This window comes from Cyprinodon variegatus, unplaced genomic scaffold, assembly GCF_000732505.1.
Source record: "Cyprinodon variegatus isolate N-32 unplaced genomic scaffold, C_variegatus-1.0 Scaffold281, whole genome shotgun sequence".
Taxonomy (NCBI): domain Eukaryota; kingdom Metazoa; phylum Chordata; class Actinopteri; order Cyprinodontiformes; family Cyprinodontidae; genus Cyprinodon; species Cyprinodon variegatus.
Window position 1 is genome coordinate 570,466 of NW_015150734.1, and position 24,871 is coordinate 595,336.

General features: G+C 36.8%; 1 protein-coding gene across 2 annotated transcripts in view; it reads right to left on the reverse strand.

The window, feature by feature from the left end:
• The window catches only part of il1rapl1 (interleukin 1 receptor accessory protein like 1), a 288,146-nt gene that overhangs the window by 117,259 nt on the left and 146,016 nt on the right, over positions 1-24,871 (reverse strand). For both annotated transcript variants that reach the window (XM_015383288.1, XM_015383289.1), the window contains exons 4-5: positions 17,381-17,567; positions 14,114-14,267 (exon numbers count right to left, since the gene is read on the reverse strand). In XM_015383288.1, coding sequence (XP_015238774.1) covers positions 14,114-14,267; positions 17,381-17,567 — 341 coding nt within the window. The remainder of the gene's footprint in view (positions 1-14,113; positions 14,268-17,380; positions 17,568-24,871) is intronic.

Consider the following 24,871-nt stretch of genomic DNA (forward strand, 5'->3'; position numbering starts at 1 on the left):
ATCCATCCATCCATCCATCCATCCATCCATCCATCCATCGTGAAAGGATTACTGTTGTGACAAAGTGATCTTGTGAAAAGCACCTGGTTGTCGCTTGTTTACAGTAAAAAGGTGTTCTTTACACCTTAGGATTATTGCACCGATTTGTTCAAGTTGAGTTTAGAAATTCAACAGTGTGCTTGCAGATCGCAACAGACGTTACAAGAGCTTTTTGTTTTTCCCCAACATGGCACATTGGTATTGAGGAACCATTTTTAAAGGTAATCAATTAGAACTGAACCAGTTTGGTATTAGTCCTGAAATTGTGAATTACTCAGTTTACTATCATTCACTGTCAGATTTTAGTGATTTGTTTTTAGGCTTCCTGGATTTTTCAATTTCCTTTTCAGTGCGTTTTGGTTGTGATTCATTTGACCATTGTACTTAAGAAGAGATCATATAATTTACTAAAATATGTGTAATTTATTTGTATTTTCTGATTAACTGGGCTATATACTGTACGTGGTTCTAAACAGCAATCATCCTGTTTTGGCCCTTGTACTGTACTTGGGGACATAACGCAAAATCTATTACTCATGATACACTGGCAAAGAAACCCTAACTGATTTATCCCTTGGACCAATCCCAATCTTACCTTTACAGTTTAGTTAGGGAATGATTTTGAAACTTAGGTGTTACCTTGTCAGCTTCAATTTATATCAAGACAGGACCACAGTTTTAATTTTTTAAGATGAAAACCAGCAGTTCCAGAGAGCTGTAACTGGGTCTTTAGCACTGTGGCTCACTGAATATATAAAAGATTTACCTTTTTTTGTTTGTTTATTTGACCCTTAAAAACAAATCACCAACCTAGCAACAAATGCACTGCTAAGAAAGAAGGACATGAGACATACTTATGTTTCCAGCCAAATAGTGAACCTTAGTGATAAAAGAAAAACACCTGGTGCATTATCTGTACAGAAATACTGATAATGGTCAACATGACATGCAAACAGAACATGTGAAGCAAAATGTTTATAGAAGAACAGTTTGCACCTCCCTACCAAGGCTCACTGAGTCTACAGGGGTTATTGCTGAGTTCCGAAATGGGACTGGCTCTCTACCTTGCTGTAAAGATAAAAAGATTGCTAATTTCATGTTCCCCATTACCCCATTTTGCATCTTAAAAAGGCTTTTTCATTTACGGTCAGGAATTGGACTCAAAATGGAGGCCAAATTACAGTTTAGCAGAAAAAGTTCAGATTAATACTGTATGGTGAGGTACTTTGCATATTGTACAGAGAGAAAAAAAAGTAACACAGAGAAAAAGCCTAGTTTGTTCCTCTTCAGGGACAGAGGTTTCAAAGCACTTACATGAGTGATTTACATCAGTGGGAGCCCAAAAGGACAACAGAGCTTTGTTTTCCTACTTATACTGAATGTGATGCAGCAGTGAGAGGTGCTTACACTTGCTTGTCGTGGTGTGACATCTTTTATAACATGTCTTTCAGCATATGTGTAGTCTCCATATCTGGCCTGTAGTTGTGAGTGGCCACGAGGTCTTTAAATTTTGTGTGAATGTTTTAATTATCAGCATTCCATATGTTTATTTACATTTATTTGGGACAGCAGGGTTTTATTTAAACTGACGAGAGGGACCCACTTAACAAAGCTTTATCTCTTTTAAAAAGAAATACAGTCCTTTAAAACATGATTTGTGTGCCCCTAATTTGCATCCTATTTTCTTCCATGCATCTCTTTTTAATGATTCATGTGTAAAATCAGCAATAAATTGGAAAAAACAGGCTCGCTCTCCCTTAAACAGCCATGCTTCAAGCCTTGTGATGCACATGACGCTTCTGTTTTGTCTGTTATTTGTCTTCTTTCTTTCTTTTTTTTTAAACTAGGAGCTTTATATTTCAAACAGTCTGTCTCTGAATACGGATAATGCTTTTTTGTGAGTCAGGGCAAAGGGAAAAATATAGAAAGCACAACAAAATCCCTAGTTGTTTAAGTATTGTGATTAAAGAAGAACTGTCCTTACAAAAGATGGTTGTTTATTGGAGCCTTTTTATTTATTAGAGTCTAACTTCACAGAATATGTGTCAAAATAGCTCATCCAGGCGGTTCTTTTCATTTCGAGTGTAATTTGTTCCTTCATTTACTGAACCGGTGTTGAGAAAGATCCTTCAAGTGGCATATGACTGTTCAAAATAATGCCTCCCTTTGACCAACTAATAAAGCACTAAGAGAGAAATTATGAGCTGTGAAGGATAAGGAGACTGCTTTTTTTCTTTTGAAAGGAGGATTGTGGGCAGTGGTGGTTAATAAGACTTAACACTGCCCCACTGCAACAACAAAGCCTTTTCTATTAAAAAAAAACTAAATGAATTATTTAACTGAATTTTAATTTATTGATTATTTATCTGGATGTTCTCTCAGTGAATAATTGACAAATAAATGTGCATGTCTAAAGCTTTTTGTTATGAAAGGTTATGATGCGCTGTGAAAAAAAAAGATTCAGCCCTATCAAAGATGGCACTGACTGCATATGCTATCAAACAGTTGGACTATAAACAATGCTAAACTGCTTTAGATGATAAAACTAACAGATTTGTTTCCCAAAGCATAACAAGTATAATGGCTCTCTATCTACTGTGGGGTAGTGGGGAAACACATTGATTAAATCTAAATTTACAACATTTTTGTGGATTCTGCAGAAAACTTTAAATGTACTGGATCCAATGGTTTCAAACCACCATGAGGAATTAAGGGATGTTTTATCAATAAACATCAGTGATATCTTACATGTTCTTTCAGTTATTATAAAGTATCTTGTGAAATGACATGCATCACTCTTTTCTTTCATAAAGTTAGTGTTTGATCTACCTTGAAAACTAGATTTAAAGTTAGTTTTAATAAGCATTTACTATACAGAAAATAAAAAAGTGCCAGAAAGGGAAAAAAGTTATGTAATAGAGGGAAATTTGAGCATTTACAAAATGAGAAATCATTATTTTTGTTACCTTTGGACCAAACCAGGCAAAACTGTTTATGCATGCTGTTCGGTGCAGAAGCCATTACACTCAATCATTATCACCATCGTTAAAGTTCAAATTAATTTTTAGACAAAATCAAAGTGCAACCTACTTTGAATGAGCTCTTGAAGGAAGCAGCAGGCTAATGGAATTATAAACGCAAACATGCCTGACGAATAAACTGGGACCAGGCACTTGTGAGCATAAAAGGTCAAGCAAAGTCATATTTATAATGAGCAAGTGGGGAATTGTAGCCAAGATGCAAACAAGCTGAAAACAATAGTTTTTCAAACTAACTGAGACGGAAAGCATAAATTGTGAAAGATGGAGTAGGATCCCTAAAATACATCTGATTATATTGTATTCTCTATAAATAGTATTTTTATTTCTCAATAATTCTTTTTTCAAACCTATGCTTTGATTTTTGTGTCTTCATATGGAGAATGTTTACATAGACAGATACTGATGGCTTTGAAGTGATTTTGACAGACATAACTATTGGAAATGCCATCTTAAATACAGAGCTTAGTTTTACTAAATTCACAGGACTCCTAAATACAGCATGAGCAAATTTTCTCAAGTCGTACACTGTCATCTTCTGAGAAACACTGTTTAATTATTAAGCCTCACTTCAAAAGGTTTGCAAGAGGCAGAGTTATAATTTTATTTCAATCATGCTCTTGTATGAGGGCCTCTGGGTCTAGATAATGATAATAACCAAAGACTGTGGGTGAGTATGTGGGTGGAGTCGGATAGGTTGGGAAAGATTAATTGCGGAGTATGTAAATTTAGATTCGTCACATGCAGATTGATGTCACTTTTAATTGAATTTAAACAACATGAACTCTGGGCCTACTTCGAGTCTGACAGGACAGCTGGTGGTGAATGGTGATGAGGTGAGCTGTGCAGACCATGGATAACAGGGGAGGGAGGGTTATCAAGAGGCTACAGATGAGGGAACCATTGGGATTATTTAAGGGAAAAAGTGGTGTTTGATGGGAGTATAATACAATATTAAAACGACAAAGTGACTCTCATTTCACTGTATCCAGTTAGTTTAAGAATGTGACTTAATCTAGTGGAATGGGTCTCAAGTATTAAAATAAGCCACATGTAAAGATGTTTGCTCTAGCCTTGAAAGGCCTCTTCTTTTAAATTAAAAAAAGGAAGTAGTTCTCAAGTTGCACTGTTTACAGAGTCAGATAAAAGAGAGTGCCTATTCAGCTTGCCAACAAAACTTTATCACTTAAAAATTTAGGGTGCCACCATTAGTTTTAAGTTTTTTGTTTAACAACACTATGAGTATTTGGTAGAGAGTAAAAGCAATATGCAAGATATGGATCAATTTTATCTCCTGTGACTATACTGCCCCCAGCTAATTGTAAGCTGTTAAGTTTGGGATAGTTAGTGTCTGCTTTAGTGATGGAAACAAAAGTTGTTTGTGTTAACTGAATGAATGAAATCAGTTCATTAAAAGGATTCATTAAAATGATTAATTCACCTAATCAGTCAGTACGTGCAATTGCAATTTTGGTTTCACAGATAGAATGGGCAATAAGCATGGTTGTGGTCATAATTAGTGTCCTATAAACAGAGCTATAACAACATTTCATGTGAGTTCACATTTAAAACTGGCAATAAGCATGGTTTTAGAAACATCAAGGGCCTAAGGATTCCACTTAAGGTGCAATAAATTCCATGTGCAATTTAGTGCATGAAATAAATTGGCGTTTTGCGAACAATCTAAAAAGATTGAATTAAATGTTAAGATGTGGAAACCAGCTTGGTTCTGCCCATTAAAATGAGCAGATTAGTTGTTCAAGAGGCAGTTTAAGGATGGCCATAAAGGAAAGATGAGGTTCAAAGTCATGTATTTGGAGCTAATAATGATTAACAAAAAAAATATTTATAGAGCACTTTACAAAAGTTAAATGGTAGAAATAACAAAAAAAATTCTATATAATACAAGATAGCCTTGTTGATGTTGGTTGTTAAACCGCCTTCCGTCCACCAAGGTTTGCATGTCTTAAAACAGGAGCAAATGTATAAAATAGAACCCTACTTTTGTTGAATTGAGGAGGGAAAGAAAAATCCCTGCTGTGATGACTACAGTAAGTACCTGAGCGGAGATGTGCATTTTCACTTTTGCGTCTCTTTGCAAACTCTTTTAAAATATTTTTTTTATAAATATTCCACAGCGGTTATGTTCAATCATTTTAATGTTTTGGTTTAATTGTATATAAATTGTCTGAACGCTGCATTAATTTGGGTCTACCTGCAGGGATATTATGAAAATTATTCTTCAATTGTTATTTTTTATTGCCCAAATATGTTTACAGTAATGCACAAATAATCTCACTGCATTTTTTTGTTATTATGCCAATGCCTCTGTGGCATACAGTACTCCTGACTTTGAGAAGTACTAAAAAAGAATCACCATCTTCAGTATGATTGAAGTACTGCATGAGTCAGGGCAGGACTTGTCCATGCAATGCTGTCTCACTACCAACTTGTGAAACACTGATACTTGGTCAAGCTCCTGTCTCACATTTGACGCGCAGGGTGCATGACAGGTTGTGGCAGAAACTTGCAAAAATGTTGCCGTCAACTGCAAGGCAGATCTTACCCATCCCTTATCCTAACTCCTAGACCCAAAGAATCACCAAAGAGGTAACCCCTTTGCATCAGTATGTGATGCTATGACCGAGGATCAGGGCTTGGGAGTGTGAATTTGTTGGTCGATGCTGTGACTCAAATCAAGTGAGTCAAACAGTGGCACAAATCACTCCCTAGCAGCAGTATGCTGTTGTGTCTGGTATGTTAGCGTATATTGACTCAGTCACAGAATAAAAAAATCACAGGGTGATGCCTGGCAGCAGTACAGGAGTGACTGAACCAGCACCATAAGCAGTATTACATGGTAAATTACTCCTGAGCTGCATTTCTGTGTGTTGCCAGTAGGTTGACTTGCTGAATCTTGTGAATACAACATGAATCCCAAATGGCTCGCACTGATTTAACTAAATTGAGTGAATAAGAAATCCGATAATGAAACAGATTTAATTCAGTTTGGTCACAACAATGAATCATTAGTTTAAATGACTTATTCATGAACCCAACACTTCATAACTATTTTATAGTTTTGTTTTTTGTTTTTCAGCTCAGAGTTGTTTTGATTAGTTTTAAAGCTAAACTGTTTACGAAAGGCAAATCTACTGCTAATCTGAAGATTCTACAAATCTTTCTCAAAATACTGACACAGTTTTTCCACATTTAAAGCAATATATGCACGAATTTCTGTGGTGGGGGGTGTCTACCAATATTAAAACATCTTTTTTAAACAAACCATATTGCCATATTGCCTTGACTGCAAAAATAATTTAACCTTTAGCATTACATACATGGGAAATTGGTTGCGTTAATTTTGGTAGCGGAAAAGAAAAAAAAGACAAAGGCAAAAGAAAAAACAAATAATAATTTTGGAATTTCACATTTAATATGCACATTTCATAATTAATGAAAACATTTATCTAAAGAGCTTCTCTTCAAAAACAATGCGTTGAATAATAAATGTTTACTTGGCGGTTGCATGAGGGGCCACGTAATCATATTATTTAGGTGTCACCACAACAAATCATTACAAAATCATTACACAATCTTGGCAGAAATTAAACTCTGGATGTGCTTCCTGATGCAACAGGGATTCAATCTCTAGTATCAGAGATACAGGCTTAGCCCGCTACCTGATGCAAAGATGGATGCAAATTGCTGACATCCACTTGCTTGTCATGTTTGCTCCTGTATATATCGAGTGCAGTCTATTTGAAACCAGCACAGAATTAAATTAAGTATTGCACAGCTTTTAAACATTTTCCACGTATAACTGTCAGATTTCATCTGGACAATTGTCCAATGAAAAGCCCCCCCCCCCAAAAAAAAAACATACACACACACACACACAAACACACACCGCTTTCAGTATAAAAAAGTAAAGCATGAATAGGGATAGGCAACATGATTTTCTTACAAGAAATATACTTTTTTTTAACCTTTACTCTGTGTTAGTAAAACATTTGGGACTCAAAAATTTTCCCTCATTGCTACTTGAATCTCACCTTGTCTCATAAGTTGGTGTATTTTAATGTTCACTGAGAAGCGTTGCTATACTTCAATCCTATAGTTGGTTGTATTCCTTCCTCCACTTCAGACATAGATATTCTCTTGCTTTATAATTCATCTTTATGGTACAATTAAAAGCTCTAAAAGTATGTGAACATTCCCAATTGCTACCCTCACACCAAACCTTTTTTACACACTAGATGGATATGGCAGTCAGTACCTACCCCAATGACATAAAATGCTTTTACAACATGTAAAGCAGCCTCCCATGGCTGTGATTTACGCTAGCAGAGTGTGTCTGCAGAGCCCAAACAAGTGCAAATATGTGCATGTCAATGAAGACAAGAAAGTCAGCTACTGGAATAACACTTACCTCAGGTGATATTTCACCTTCTACTCTACGAGCACCTTTGCAGGACACAGAGCAGAGTGTCTTAGAAGAAAACAAATAGGAGGCTTGTTGCTTGATGGTAACTGTGTAGTGTATTTACCCTGATTAGAAAATGGAAAGGGATTCAGCTAGGAACAAATCGATCTCTTTTTCTGTCATCTCATCTTTATCCACTCTTTCCTCTTCAAGCCCCTTACTATTACAACATAAGTGCTAATCACTGCCTCTTGAACAAACCATTCATCCTTCTTCAGGCTGAAAAATGATGAGGAACAACAGATGGAAGAGGTGGGGATGCCACAGCTCTCCTTTCCCTGTGTCTCTTCTGACTGACTCTGCTTCTTTTTGCAGTGTTGCCTGAGATCACAGCCAGCTGGCTCAGTAAAAGTTATTGCTTTAATAAAAATAGTAAGATAAGGAAAGAAACAAACCAGTCTTCACGCTCATGTATGTGCACACAGGTATTCATGTGTTCATGTATCTGAGGGTGACCCTTAGGAGGGAAAAAAGGAAGGAGCCTTTCACAGCAATGAGACAATATTTGGGATCAATCCAGAACTAAATTATTGGTATTTCTGCTGCACATAAATGCTCTGGAGAGGATTTTAAATCCATCCACTGCTTAACACTGTACAGTAAGATGAGAAAAAAGTGCAAAACCGCAGAAAAATGAATTTATAAATGAATAAATGATCACTTATTTTATTTTTCATGCACTGATATATTTATCCGCAATACGTAAAGTCAGTTTCCCAAGTGTCACCCCATTCAATGCAGATGCTCCATAAATGGTAATGTGTGGCAGACAATTTCTTCCCTCAGCTCGATTCTTCCTGCCCTCTCCACCTCCAATTCACTGTGCCAAATGGTACATTTACATTGGCCGTAACCTCAATAACCATGCTGGCAATGCTGAATGTGCATGCAGACATTTCTGCTGCGAGGGGATGCAGACAGAGGTATAATGGGAGCAATAGATAGAAACCTACGCCTGAGGCATCCATCAAACCGAACGACTCCATTACAGTAAGTCCGACAGAGGCAAACGGTAATGTGCACTGTGATAAACACTGGGATAATAGTCTGTTTATGGCTGTGGACACACTGTTTCTGCTGGGAAACACTGGCAGGAAATACAGATAAGAAACAGGAGCACCAACCTCTCTATCTTTTTGCTTCTTCTATCACCTCTCCTCCTCTGCTGTTATCGGTAACTTTCACTGCCTTGTTCTCTTTATCCTTATTCCAATTCTCTTTGTATGATATTTTCTTTTACACAGAACACATAGGGAAGCTGCATTCATCAGCACAACTGGCTGTGATCTGTTATATTATTGTAGCACTGTCATTACACGAGACCTATAAGAAAATAAACAAACACGAGTCGGATACACAACAAAAAACATTATATATATATATATGTGTGTGTGTGTGTCGGTTCAACGATTAATTTACACCTTTTTTGAAATAAATAATTTCCTTTTGCTCCACTTGTGCCTGGCCTGATCACTTATTTAACAAACCCACTTAGCTCAGCCCACTTCTCACTACTCACTAATGTTATCCACCTGCATTAGTCACTATATAACCAACCTTCAGACCAGTCATCAGTGCCAGATTATTTGGAGCCTTTGGTGAGACTCATTCGAACAATCCTTTGTACCGACTACCTGATCCTGATTGGTTCTCTCTCTCGACTCTGAGTCTGCCTGCCCGGGTTCTGATCTGTGGACACTAACCTCCTATCTCCACCCACAGAGGTTCCTGTCTTAGATGCCATTGTCGCTTATGTCCTACTCTGTTGTCAATAGACGTTTTGAGAAATCTAACTATTTGTTCGCCTTGAATACTGGATCCTTCAGTTCTGAGCCTAACACTTGTAAGATCTCATACAAATAAAAAAAAAGCCAACCTTTTTGCACATATTTGCTATGGGGAAATATATAAATTTTAATCAATAAATGTTTTAACAAAATAAGCTGGTGCACAATTATTGGCATTGAAATAAAAAAAGGATTACTTAATTTGTTTTTTAACATTTCTTCTTCTAAATTATCAGAGTTCTTTGGAATAATCTATTGCTTTTCATGTACTTTGGAAATGAAAATTATGTAGCAGAAAGATGGAAAGTAAACTAAAAAATATCTCCAAAGTTCAGAAAATCTACAAAGAGTGGTGTATTAGGCTCACCAAGTCTCAATTTCAAGAATTAGATGCTATCATATCTACTTTCTGTCACAAATGATATGGAGCTTACTAAACTCTACTCTGTTTGTGCTCTGGAGTCAGATTTTCTGAGATCCCAAAGAGAAATACCAAAATAGCAACTTCTGAGCACTGAGCATCACCAGGATCGGTATCCACTACTGCTTCCATGCCATATAAATAAAATATGTTGATGCATTCTATAACAAGTTTCTACCTTAGTGGGTTCTTTTATATTAAATTGGAAAAACAAATGGTGCTAAAAACCAAGAATTTGTCATCTTGAATTGCTGATAGCAACACACAAAATGCACATTAATCTAAAATAGCTCCACAGTGTTTTATAGATAAAATAAATATAGAAATACACAATAAGCAAAAGAAAACATCCACATGCATGGTTAGGTTTTTCAAAAACTAAAACAGCAAGGTTACTTTCTATGCAAATGAGGTAAAGGTTAAAATGTATAAGGAAAGAGACGCACCAATATTTTTTGGATGCTGATACCATATACTTACTACACACAAATTAATGTACTGGATGTACCTTCAAGTCTTCTGGTAAGAGCATTTAAATGCACCCCAACAAAATGTGAAACGAGGCAATGAGACACAGGATGCTATTTGTTTTAAATTTCTATTAACCTGAGAAGCTTCAGAGCTTGATTGAAGAGGTTCTGGATCAGCCTGATCAGCATGATGCTTTGTTTATGCCCATAGTTAACCTCTATTACTAGGCTGACCTCAGCTCAGATATAGCAACTCTGTCTCCTCTTTTATATAGTGGAGCAAAGTGAGAAAAGCAAACACACACACATACCCTCCTCGATCTGTAGCAAGGCAGGGTCAGAGTAAAGGCTGGTGTTTATGGCACTAAATTCAGGATCATTTAAACTTAATGACCTCCTTTATCCTCCTGGCCTATGGAAGAAGAAAAAAAATAGTAAAACATTAGTGTCTGGATCTTAAACATAGTTTGGCCTTTTATACTTGCTGTCTAGGCAATGGTGGTTTTAACAGGATGTGATAAAATGTGGGTAATCGCACGCCCACTTGAGGGGATGTGGTGCGGGTTTATTAAAAGAAATGAGTCTGTGGTGAGGAGGAGCTAATTTGATTCTGTCCGGATGCTGGAGCTGTAAAGAGAAGATGGCCCACTGTTGCAATAAGGTAAATGCTATATAATAATGCAAAACCAAAACAAATAGTACTTTTATAGAGGCAACAAGACTGCTACTGCATTTGCTGTGATTTTATGAAAAAAGTAACAAGAAATCCACAGTACTGTTAAGAAGAACAGGCTTCCTTATAATTTTTACATCCTTTCCTCTTTGTTAACACCCAATCCCTCTTTATATTATGCTACTTTTTTAATAAAACCTTTATATAAATTTTCATTAGCTACCAATATCACCAGGACTTTTAAAAGACAGAGGAGCATATGTTGCATTTTAATTAACCCAACCTGAACAAATAAAGAAAAATCTATTCTTATACTTAAGAACCAAGGCCACAAAACAAGGTTTAAAAGTTTAAACAGGCATTAAAAAGCCAAACAAACAACAGTGTTTTCCTTCTATTTTCCCTCCTTGCTTTTCATAAAGCCTCCTCTTCCATAGTATTTCTTCCTTTTTCAAACCATTTAAAAACTAGTGGACTTAGTCAGATAATAACCTTTTTCTCTTAGAACCTAACAGGAGAATCTGACCACTTGTGTGGTGTCTGCCTGAATGTAGCTTTCCTGGTTGTAAGTAAAATTCAACTTCTTTAGGAAAACATTAATCCACTGTATCAGCTTATATATACATTTGACAATGTAACTACAAAATTTATTAACTGTAAATAAAACACATTAGGAATATGTTTTAGATTTTTTTGTGTACATTATCACAGAATCTGGTATAACCTTAATAAGTGATTTATTTTAACTATTGATTTTAATAGCTATTAAACACAGTGAGGTTTTCCCAAGAGGCACACATTGTATTTTAATGCAGAGGCTATGTATCTAAAAATGCACAAAAAAATCAGCTAGTACTCAAAGTCAATTTCAACTTTTGTGAAATTAAAGAAATAAAGACATTTTTCCCCAATCAGTTAACACCACAAACCTACAAGCTATCAGGCTGCCCTTACAGCAACACTCTCTGTGATAGAGGTTGTTACGGCTGGAAGAAGGTGAGATACTTAAAAAAACGAAGTGGAAGAACAAAATTGTAGGAAATATTAACTATCTAAGATTTTGAAAACATGTCAGAAATTTTGGGGAAAACTGAACTTATGTTGATTTCAGATTATATTATGGTTTTGATCTACATTTTACCGGGTATATAAATGTTAGGATAAAAGAGAGATGTTTAACATGATTGCAAAATATGTCAAGTTTTGGAGCAAGCACATAGCACAGAGGTAGGTACTGTAGGTGTTTCATATCAAGAGGATTTTAGTCCTTGACATACATGCCCTGGGTTTGGCTTTTGATTTTGGGATCTTCACTATATGTTTCTTCACCTCTTCTTGCCTATTTTCCACTTGAATAACATAAAAAGAGGTCATTAGTCCCGCAAAATCTTTAACCCCTTTACTGTTATGAGGACGTCATTATGCTCATCTCTATCTTCCATAACTAACTCAGTATTGGTTAAGCATACCTGATCAGCCCTTAGCAGATAGTCAATCCGTTCAGAAGGCTACTGTACTTTGTTTCTCTGTGTAGCTGTCATAGCTGCAGCATGAAGGAAGTTAGGAATTTCATCCTTTATTCTATTTTAAAACTAGAACAAAATCCACTTGTATGGGTATCGGTTGTCACTTTAGATTTAGTTTCTTTAGGCTTGTTCCTCTTGATTGCTCAGCTGTTGGAAGTCAATAAAAACAAATTTACTGATTGAAGGAATAATCAATCTTTAACTCAGAGAGATAATCAATCCTCCAGCAGCCCCACCAGGAATAGGGAAAATAGATTTACTTTCTTCAAAACTGAAGGCAAAGATAAATCCATATATTTATTTTAAAAAATTACTCTCTCACCCAATCCTTGTACTCCTGGGTGAGTTGGGCGGTCCCTTCTTGTCAAGCTCAGGTCCTCTACCAGAGGCCTGGGAGCTTTAGGTTCTTCACAGTACTTAAGCTGTCCCTAGAACTGCGCATTTCTGGACTGAGATCTATGATCTTTGTCCAGTTATCTGTTGGAGCCAGTTTTCCAGTGTGGGCGTTAGTATCCCAAGTGCCTCAATGACCACAGGCACTACTGTTACCTTCATCTTCCAGGCTCTCTCTATTTCTACCACGAGGCCTTGGTATTTTTTGAATTTCTCATTTTATTTTTATTTAATGTTTTAATCATTTGGGATGGCCATTGATCAGTACTGTCCTCTGCTGCCTATCAATGATCACAATGTCCAGTAGGTTGGACACAACCATTTTACTGTTTGTATTTAGAAGTCCCACAGGATCTTAGCTCTGTCATCCTCCACCATATATATAAATATATATATATATATATATATAGGTAGTTACAAATTCCAACTAGGTCATGTGTCAAAGCGTCCTTGCTCTGGCCAAAGATACAGACTGTTGTCCTCATCCAATGCTTAAAAGAAGGTGCATGTAAATAATATAGATAAGGCATATTAAAGATGTGGAAACACTATGCAACAAAAGAATGCTGCATTATAAATGTGTGTGGAATGAGGCAAAAGGTTTAATATGTGAGAGGCATCTGTAGAATGTTTGAGAGGACATTTAAACCAGAATGACATTGACTATGCTATCACATCATCACCTGGGAACATTGATGCTACAATTTCTGTTGCTAAGTTTTTGTGTTGCTGAAGTCTACAGTTTTAAATGATGTAGTGAAAACCTGCATCAAGATGAAATATAAAATGCCAAAAAAAAATGTTTCCTTTTCATCAACACAAACCAGTGCAATTGACTTACTAGAAAACACATCTCTCTACATTCTGTTTTTGACACATGGATGTATTTATTTGTTGTGTATCCACCATGCAACTCACATTTCAAGGAAATGAGGGAAAGAGAGAAATAGATCCACCCAGACACAGAGAATAAATCTCTTGACCTTGTGCCTGGCTCTTTAGCTCTGTGTGAAGGGCTGTAGCCTATAGCCTTAAATATCTCAGTACTGCTTGGCTGTCTGGAAAGTGCTGAGCTTGAAGGAAGAATAGGGGCCAGGCCACAGCGTTCAGCCTCCCCCAACAATTAACTCAGCAGCAGGAAATCATTGCCATACTCAGTGGTAAGTCTGCTTCGTTGTGTTTGTGTGCATACATTTGTTAAGGCACCTTGTTTTCCTCCAAGTGTTTGTTTTCTAATATATGAGCAATAATTCCTATTGGGACGATTAGTTCCTTCTTACCAGTTACTGTAAGTTCCGTTGTCCTTCTGATAACAAAGCCACCAAACTGGATTTCGCAGGTGTAATTCCCAATGTCGTCCTCCGTTACTTCTTGAAATGACAAAATGTCTCTCTTCTGGATAATGCTGGTCCGCCACTGTTTTGGACGGCACTCCTGCATTATAGAGGACAGCTGGGTCAGAGTGTCTGATATTATCTTAAACATCACTTGGGAGCTGGAAATAGACAGATAAAAAAAGTACTTTGACATGGCAAAACAATTTTACAATCAGTTTACACTTTAGACTTATACAGTGTTTTAAATACTCAAAAAGTATCGATACCAAACTGCACTTTAATGTAATTCTTTTCACATTACAGCTACAAATTTTAATTCATGTTGCTAATATTCCATGGCATACATTAACACAACATAAGGTATAATTTTGAAGATAAATTATCTATGGTCTTCTAAAATCATTAGGGTTAAAGATCTGTAAAATGTGACATGCATTGTTAATTTGGCCTGAATCAACACTTGCTAGGGCCAGTTTTCACTGTAATCAAAGCTGAACCTGTTTGCAAAGTAAGACGCGTATTTAGATTGGAAAAAAAACAAACAAAATGCAATTTATAAGTCTGGTCCAAGATTCTCAATTTGATATCAAGCTAATTCAGTTCAATTCAGTTTATTCATTTAGCACCAATTCATGAAACATAATTTCATACAGATAGACAGATGGTTTAGACCTTTTCCGTAAAAATTCAAGAAATATCCACTGGACTTGGTTTCCAAGATTTGAAGACGTTTCATATTCTGATCCACATAGAGTAACTTTTTGCATGTAGACCAAAACGTTCATTTATTATCTCATTTAAATAGAGTAGTTTATTTTACATGTGTCACATGTCCTCTATATGGGCATGGGTTTATTATGGTTTGATTGTCAATCTTATATTAACTTAAGATTTCCGGATTGCATGGCAATCCAATTAGTTGGATCTGCCAACAGATTATCATAGCTCAACAGTAGATATAAGCCGCCGCTCAGAGTAATCACCTGCTTCTTGGCACAGTTTAATGACATCCAATAAACAGCTGTACTCATACAAGAACTTGCTATCTTCTATTCATTCGAGATTGAATTGTAAGGGCAGCAGACAGCCCAGACTTCCGTATCATCGGACAAACCTCTTAACTCCAAGAAACCAAGAAACATAGCCAATCCACAGTGTCCAAGGCTTGTCTTGGGCAACCTACTGTGGAATATTTCCTAAGGGAGGTGTCTAGTGGGCATCCAGATCAGATGTCCAGTCCACCTTAACCATTTAACTACCTTGTCAACCTCCAACCTGCATTTCAGTGAAGAAATGGTAAATCACTTGGTAAACCAGGCAGTTAAAGGGTTAACTTCATGTCGAGCAAAACTATACTTATCTTTAACGGAGGGCATGGACACCCGTGGAGGAAGCTAATTTAAACTCTATGTTTGGGAACTCATTCTTTTGGTCATGACTCAGATTTTATGACCATAGTTGAGGGTAGAAACGCAAACTAATCAGAAAATAGCGTGTTTTGCCTTTTGGAAAAGCTCACTCTTCGCGACAACGAACCACTGTAGCATCTGCATTACTACAGTGGTTGCACCAATCTGTCTGTCAATCTCCGGTTTTATTTTGCCTTCACTCATGACGCAGTATGTGCAACTCCCCCCTGACCAGAAGTCAAAAACCCAATATTTTCAATTAAGAGCAATGGATTAAGACTTGGAGAAGCTGATTGTCATCCCTACGTCTTTTAATTTAGGAGCTCAGCCCCCCCAATGCATGCTGTATATCTTGACCAGAGGGAGCCAGCAGAACCAAACCATCCACATACAGCAGGGATGAATTCCAATGGTCCTCCATGCAGAGGGACAACATTTATGAGAGGACTTGTGACAGAGGGCAGCCAAGAACAGGTCCGTTTTAACATTTCCAATGAGACTCATACTCTAGCTTGACTTGAAAACAAAATGGATAGCCCCTAGAAAAGTTTTCTTGACTTCTTACTCTTGAGGCTTACTATGAATGATAATGTAAATTTAACATTTTTGGTTTAAAGGGGACAAAACTTAAAAAGGTTGAAATAGTGTAAATATATTGCATCCATAAAGTAAAGTTTCATCTATATATACTTGCTCATTATTCAAGCTGGAAACCAAAACATTTAAAATAGCATGCTTGTCTAAGCCACAGGATAAAGTGCTTGGAATGTATGGATTGACATTGACAAAATAATTCTATATTGTAAAATGATAGGGCTTTGCCATCATCCTTCTTATCTCATTATGATTTATTGCACTGAACTGAATATTCTCCTTTCAATATTCTACTAAAGCCACAGAGGAAGGAGAATTTTATTTACAGAAGTCTCTTCTGGCACAATAAGTGTGTTTGTTCTGATTCGGTGCAAATACGCCAGTATCCGTGTGCAAGCACAATGAGTAACTATATGATACAATCCACTCTCTGGCTCTTTGACACTCAAGCAGGGACAACAACTGCTCGGCGTATTCTATTCTATTCTTGCTCCCGGCAACTTCTGAATTCAATCACAGAGGCTCCACCGAGGTCCAAATAACTCTGGGTCCCAGCACTCCCAGTCATTACCCAGATTGTAATTGAATTTTAGAGAGAACTTGAGGTCAAGCCTAGCCAGTTAATCTACTGCTGATCTGCCTGTGATTAGTTTGGCCTCAACCCCTTGGTTGGGATGCACTTTGTTGTCCGCAGGCCGTGCCTGACCTGGGAAAAACAAGGACCCAGGAGAGGGGGTGTCTCTGGGTGAAGGAGCATTTGTAGGGCATCCACTCTTTCCACAGGGCACAAACTGACATTGAATAAATGTATTCTCACCAAAGTTTTGTGCTCATTATTAAATTCATTGCTGCAGCTGTCCTCTGCACAGTGCTCTTTTCCCTCATCTTTGAGAGCAGTGAGAACCAATGCAAATATAGCTTAAGTAATTGCCTCCATACATACTGTAATCTGACTAAGTGATTTGGAACTGCATTCCCAACAACGTTTTTAAATCCAAACAGCCAAGAAATTAGATGAAAACAAACCAATGAAGCATCAAATAATATTTCCCAGTTGTATAATCACAAAAGTAGATACCTTCTTATGCCTGTTTCAAAAAGGCAGCACTATCTATAAAAATGTCAGCATCTAACAAAAAGGCAGGATATATTTAACCTTAGTGATTAAATATATAATTAACACATTTTATTCCCAAAGAAAGCTCACCTTGTACCACGTGATTCCAGGCTCCTTCCCAGGTTCAACGTAGTCATCTATATCAGGACAGAGGATGTCTTTGCTCTTACTAAGCTCAGCCTTCTCGGGTCTTCTCATTTTGGAGTTGTAGCAAAGATCAGTGTCATTCTCAGCCACAGTCAAAGACATAGAGACCTTCATGCAGTATGTAGAATTCCTGTTGGTATAGGAAAATACTCAGTTAGGATTAAACATGAATGATAGTCAGAGACTATTTCTTATTGTATACATGCAAGTAAGAAGAATTACAGTGTCAGAGACACTTCTTAATGTTAGCCTAAACATTGAAAATAATTATTTGTGTAATTGAATAATCTTAAACTGAAATTTTTTTTTCTTTACATTTTTTACATAAAAAATAAATAATTGTTTTTGATACAACCATTGGTGGCACCAATACCTCTTCTTCAAATCTTTCATAATTTTAATCTTATTCAGATTTTACCTTTTCAAATGCTCCTGGGTGTCAGGAATTTTTAATTAGCAATCAATTTCTGTCTTTCTGTGACAGAAAAATGTGTGTTGCTCCCAACCAGGTAAGCCTAAATGTGATTCATTTATCCTGCTATTTATTTATTCTGTTCAGGAAATAGACTAATCAGGTCCTCATGAGAACCATTTGGAACTATCTTCATACCAACTGGTTATTTTTGGAGTAATCACCAAGATAAGTTTTTTTTTTGTATTTGTTTGTTCATTAAAAATGTAAACATTTGCTGATAGTTTAATTGTCCTCATGGGACTTGATATGGAACCATACCAAATTGGAACTTTTGTGCAACAATCAAAGTGGGTTTGGTATAAATGATAGATAGCATCTAGAATTCCTGGAAATTTCTGCTCTTTAACTTATGTCTGGCTTATTCTCAAAGGTTTTTTTATACATTAAAGGTATAGAGGATGATGTTTTATTTCCGGGTGGATCATCTAAATACATGGTCCTCCTAATTGTCAATCATTCTTGTGATATGTTTACGTAAGGCCGTCCTACGTGCTCATCCCGCACTTTCAGGCTTATATATGTGGTAAGCTACAGTTTCAGACACTCATTAAAGTTTACATTTCTTATCGCGGTTGATTGAAAATGGCAGAGGGTCGTAAGAGAAAAAGCCTCTATGAAGTGTTTGAGAAGACAAGAAAGGGCTCAGAAGCAAAGCAACTTTTAAACTTTTAAACAGACATGCACAAGTAGAAATGGGCTTGTGCATGCTCCCGCACGCGCATTTTTTTAGAGTGGAGAGGACAGGTCATTTTTAAAAAAAATTGTGAAAATCCTCCACAATACCTTTAATTGGCTTTTTTAAATACTTTTTCAAAGTACACAGACATTAAATGGGATTGAAGGAGAGGTGGGAAAACATGTTGCATAGATCAATGTGCCAGGACTCAAAACTATTTGGTCATTAAAGTATTGGAATTCTCAAAAATCCCTTCTCTTCAGGATCCTACCCTGTTAAATGTTAAAGTAGATGACTACTTACCAACAATGTTAACATTTTTGTTATGAGATAATGTTGAAACATACAATTATTTAAACAGGGAACACATCTACTAAAGTCAAGCACATGCTTTGGCCGTTGTCAGTGTTAGATTACAGTATACTACTTCACTAAAGATGAAAGGTGTTAACATTAGCCCAACTTGCTTTCATCAAGCAAATCTATATTTACATAAATGTGCATACACACAAGTACGATACTCACTTGTACCCTCACAGGAAAAAAAAAAAAAAGGTGTTATGAAATGTTTTGTTTTTCCTAAATATAGTTAAACATGAATTTAAAGACAAAGTCAGTAGGACTTTTTGCGCACTTTATCTGGGGTCCTATTAAATGTGTCTAGTGTTTCATCCAATTCCATGTTGCCACATCTCCAATGCTACTGTTAGATGAAATACAGCATGAGAAAAACACTAAATTTGTAGTTTTTTTTTTTTACCAGTTGTGATGCTTCCCATTTTTTCTCTCTCTCTATGCTATTGTGTGATTGTGAGGTTAGAGATAATGACGCATTTAGCAGCCTTGCCGAGTGAATGGCAAATACTCACGTATACTGTCGAATTTATGGATGGAGTCAGGGTATGCTAATAAGAGGAGAGAAAAATGCCGAAGCTGCCTCACATGGAAGAGAAAGCTGCTTGGTCAACACAATGAGTCAGTCCTCCGCGCTTGTCATCCCCTTTTTGTTTCCCAGCAACCATCAACACTCCATCCAGTTATCTAGCTTTGCTATCTAAGAAAGAATAACGACTCTCCCTCGTTGCTGTTAATGTCATTGGTGTGTGTTGCCAGTGACACAGTGCGATTCCACAGCTCCCACTTTCCCAGTAGTGAGTTTGACAAGGCCTACCCTGCACAATTTAAACCTCAAGGCTGAAGGCATACATACAGCTTTGCTGCTGTAATAGCTTCTGCTTTCCTAGGAAACCTATCCACATGATTTTTAGGCATTAATTCATGCACAGTGTTCTGTTCAGCTCAAGCAGTGATAACACAGAGTTATGGTTTTTATTGTAGATCACATTTTATTATGGCCATTGCTAATATGAGTAATATATATATTTGGTTTCATTTCAGTATTAAAAGAGAGTTAATCACAGAAAGCACTGAAAATTGCATTGGGCTTTAAAAAAATGAACTCGACTCACTTGCTAAAAGGGTCTTTGTTTTGTTTTTGTTATACATAGGCAATGTAACATAGTTCTGATTCAGATTTGTAAATGTGGAAAAAAGCAAGTTTTTACTAGACCGAATGAAATCTCTTCAAAAGTAAGTAATGGCGTACTCCCTGATCATTGTCCTTTTGTTGGTTTGTTATAGGACTCCTTTTTGCAATGGATTATACCACTTTTTAGGAAGCATTTTCACACCTTTGCAATATCTTATGCTTATGTCAGTATTCCCCACAGACACAAATTCCTAACAGGGACACAGGACATGTTTTTTTTTTTCCTGAATAGTGATGGTTGGAAAATCCCATACTGTTTATACTAAACCATGCATAACTTTTTGAAAGAATAAAAGTTTCACCGTTAGGTATCAGGAAACTATGGAAAATAGTCCAAAGGTCTCCTAAAATCTATTCTGAATCATTTTGCAGATTGTTTGAGGTGTTCCCTCAAATTAACAAACATTATCAGTTATCAGAAACTAAAAATAGTCATGATATAGTCCAGTGGGCTTTTCAGAATTAGTTTGTTCGTCTCCCACTTCATTCAGGACTGGGTTGAGTGACAGGAATCTCAGTAGAGACTCCCAGACTTCCCTCTCCATTCTTCTCTGACTCATGTACAGGACCCTAAGATACTTAAGCTCCTCCACTTGGGGCAGGAATTATCCTCTAACCTGAAGGAGACAAGCCACCTTTTTCTCGTCCAGAACCATTGCCTCTGAGGATCTTATTCTTATCTTGGCTGCTTCATACCGCAAACCACCCCAGTGTATGCTGTAGATCTTAGCAGGAGGGAGCCAGCAGAACCACATCATCTTCAAAAAGCAGAGACAAGATATTCTGCCCCCCAAACCAGCCCCCTTCCAGTCCTTGGTTGCACCTAGAAATTCTGTCCAAGAATGTTATGCGCAGGACCACCATGCACCAGGAACATGATTGACTTTATGCCGGCAATGCGGACCAGGCTCCTGCTCTGCTTGTACAGAGACCATCCAGTCTCTGTTCTATAGAAAAGGGCTTCCTACTCTGTAGCCCTGAAGTGCCCCCCAAATAATCCATAATGCAAATTGAAGGGGTAGATAAATCATTATTATTTTTTTTAAATCACTGTATATTTTTTTCAAAAACAACCAAAATCAGACTTTCGTATAAGTCAGAAAATAATAATCCAAAATGACATAATACACTAAAGTCTAATGTAATAAATGTAAAGATGGGGAAAAGGAATTTTTTTTTTATTGCATTGGTTTTTATCTTTATTATGAGCCCCTGTGCTTGACTCTGCCTTTTAAAGTTAGAAGGTAAATAACACATAAAATGAAAATATAGAGGGGAGCATGGTCATGGGTAAGATAAGTGATATGGGAGGGAGCCTGGTTATAGACATCAGAGTCCTGGATGTTCTGGAGCATATCTTTGTATCTTTGATTTTCTTCTAAAAAGATGCCCCTCTTCTAATTGAGTCTATACAGTAAGTAATGAAATCAGGGATCTGAGTGTTAGTAGCAGTAGCTTGATCCATACTATGAAGAATAGACCAACCGAAGCAGAGCCCATACTCTTCATCTGCCGCCTGCCCCACCCAGCAGCCGTCTGACTCGGTCAGTCTCTTGGATGAAGGACTGTAAGAACAGCCATGCAGGCCTTTGCCTCGTTTCATTAGATTACATTTAAACTGACCAGATGCTCCCATTCACTGTAAATGACATGGTTTCATATGATATACTCAGGTTATGGAAGCAATAAGGGAGTCATCTCTCCCATATAAACACCTCTGACCCCCCAGGGCCATAAAATACAGTAGCACACACACAGATTCACTCAAACACACACACTTAAAAGACAAATGTATCTGTGAGAGATTGGTTTGAGATAGCAGTGAGGGGGAACAGAGGGAGAATAGCTACTTGAATGAGGAGTACAGATACTGTGTACCTCCACACAGGAGATGACTAAAAGGGCATCCGGAAAATGTAGGAAGAAAAGTATGATGGAAGATATTGCAAAAGAGCACTGCCCTCTCAGTGTTGAATTTGAACATTATTGACTCAACACTTTCTATCTAGGGAGAAGAGAGTGGGAAGTTGTGATGTAGGCTTACAGAGTACTCTTGGACGATATATATCTTACCAGAGAACAAATAGCACTATGTAAATACACATTGATGTAATGGAAACGTTAACACATACGTCAAAATGACCCAAAAAACAAGTAAATGACTTTAGGGGATGGGTCACTATAAGCTCCCACACAAGTAGCACTTAAGTAGTGTTTTAACAAGGTGTGACGAACAATCAAATACATTTTTTTTTTTTTTTTATCAGCTTTGAGATCAATTCAGTATACTATTTAGAAAAACATTAAAAACATTAACTATATTTTCCCTGAAAGCCCATTGATTCAAAGCCCCCGGATTAGCATTACCAAGGTAATACAAATCCCAGGTAATTCACCTGCATGCCATTGCTTTACTCTGGAAGCCACGCAACTTTAGCCTGAGAGACACTGCACTTCAGCAACAGTGCAGGGAATTGCAGTAACAAGAACATACAAGTTGTTCTCCCTTCAGTTTCAGTGACTACCACCAATAAGTAAATCCCTAAGCCTAAAAATGTTGACGTATAATTTTTTAAATAGTTTATTTAAGATAACCACTAAAAACGAATTGACAAATTTATAATAACAACCAGTTAAATCTCAGATGTTACAGCAGAAACAGAAAACTTTTTAGTCAAAATGTTTTTTTATAGTCTTATCAAGTAAGAGCTCTAGACAGTGGATTGAATGACAGAAGGATCACCACAAGCCAACAGATAACATTCAACTTCTGATCTCTCAAGTCAGTATAAGAATAATGCAATATACGTTGTGCTTTCTCAGTTCATTACTCCATTACATTTTTTTTTAAACTGTGGCAAATAGTTTAGAATTATTACCTACATACATCTAATACTTTAAAAATTTCTAGTAAATCATACAACATTTTATATTTTGGCACTCGGGTTTTACCACATATCTCACATATCTCATATCATACATATCTCAGGCAGCAGGAAATCCCTGCCACTTTGGAAACATTTTAAAGTACAAACATAATCTTGATCAACTGACTACTTTTTATGAACTGATGCCTTACTCTATACAAAAGTGTCTCACAAAAGTTGTGAAAAGAGCTGATCTAGTTCAACACATCACATTGGTTAAAATAGCAAACAGTCAAGCTGACAAAATGTACAATAATAAAGGAATGGTTTGAGACGTACAAGGGCTGTGTCCGAACATTTGCCCTAATCACCGCATAGGGCACTATATAGTGATACACCATTTCAGATGAGTGTCCGAACATCTAGTGGGTGAAGAAGTAGTGGACTCAAAATTTCTCACAATGCACCTTGAAAAGCAGATATCATACATGTTCACTAGACGAGCAGATATATTCCAGAATGCTTTGCAAGGAGAGCTATCCTTCGAAAAGCATCATGGGATTTGTTGTCACTACCCAACAGCGGTACCGTTATTCTAATTAATTTTTTCCAGTCTAGTTTGTTATCTTTTAAATTAATCTTCTACCTCCCTCACCACTTTTAATATTTAATAAGAAACCACACTTATTAATATTTTAAACAATGCACATTTTCATATAAAAGGAGCTTTATCGGAGGTGAATACTTTATAATGACCTGTAGTGTTAAACATTTTATGTAGTCTTGATATGAGTGTGTACAAGGGTGACTTAAATTTAACATATTTGCAAATGTAGTTCAAGTAAACTTAAGCACACCATAGTGAGCTGAAATCATGTTAAACATTATTTCTAAACAGCAAAATTGTGGCTAGTGTTGAACATTCATATATTTTAATTTCATTTTCAGTTTTAAATAACTATCACATTTGTTAATTTTAGATCTGTTCACTCTTCTGTGTGGATCACCCAAAATGGACATTGTTATGCTGAGATATGGTGGCCGGAGTGGCGCCAGCATCACCTTATATGGTAATGCTGTAGGCTGTGCAAGAAAGGCTGGATGCTCAATGGGGGCTTGGGGTGACACTGGCTGACTTTGAAATTAAATGGGAAAGTGGGCAGAGGCTCTCTGCCTTTTGGGGGGTTCTCCCCTGAATGGTCGAAATGTAAGTGCCTAACAGAAGGTGAGATCTTCCTCTGTAATTTGTACTTGTATCAATGATTTTGTTAAACATGACTGGAATAGATTCAGTTAATGCTTAAACATGTTTTCTCCTATGTGTACACCATATGAGAAACCATACTGTACCTCATTGGATCTGCACCAGGTAAAAAGAGGATGAAAGAAAAACCTAGAAAAAAAATGCTAATTGGCGAGTAACTTTGAAAACTGCCAGCTACGTGGCCATGGGCAAAAACTGTGTGCGAAGGCTAAACAAGATTTTCAAAAACACTAAAACAGGTGAGATGTCCATCCATGTCTTGGGGATGAGTAAGACAGCTTTCTGTTAAAATATTGAATTCTGCAAATACAGCTGAAGGGATAAACTCACTAAAAAGCAGTGGTGTAAAAAGTACACATTTGTTACTTAGGTAGAAGTATAGATACTGCAGTTTAAAAACACTCTGGTAAAAGTTGAAGTATCAACTTGACATCTTTACTCAAGTAAAAGTAAAAAAGTATGTGCTCCAAAAAGTATTAAGTAAACTTAAAAAAAAAAAAAAAACAGCCAGATGCCGCTATATGAACTGCAAGCTCAATTTTTCTAATATTTTGAAAAATTCTAAGAGATAGGGCCAAGGATGAAGGAGGTTTTGTTGGTCTC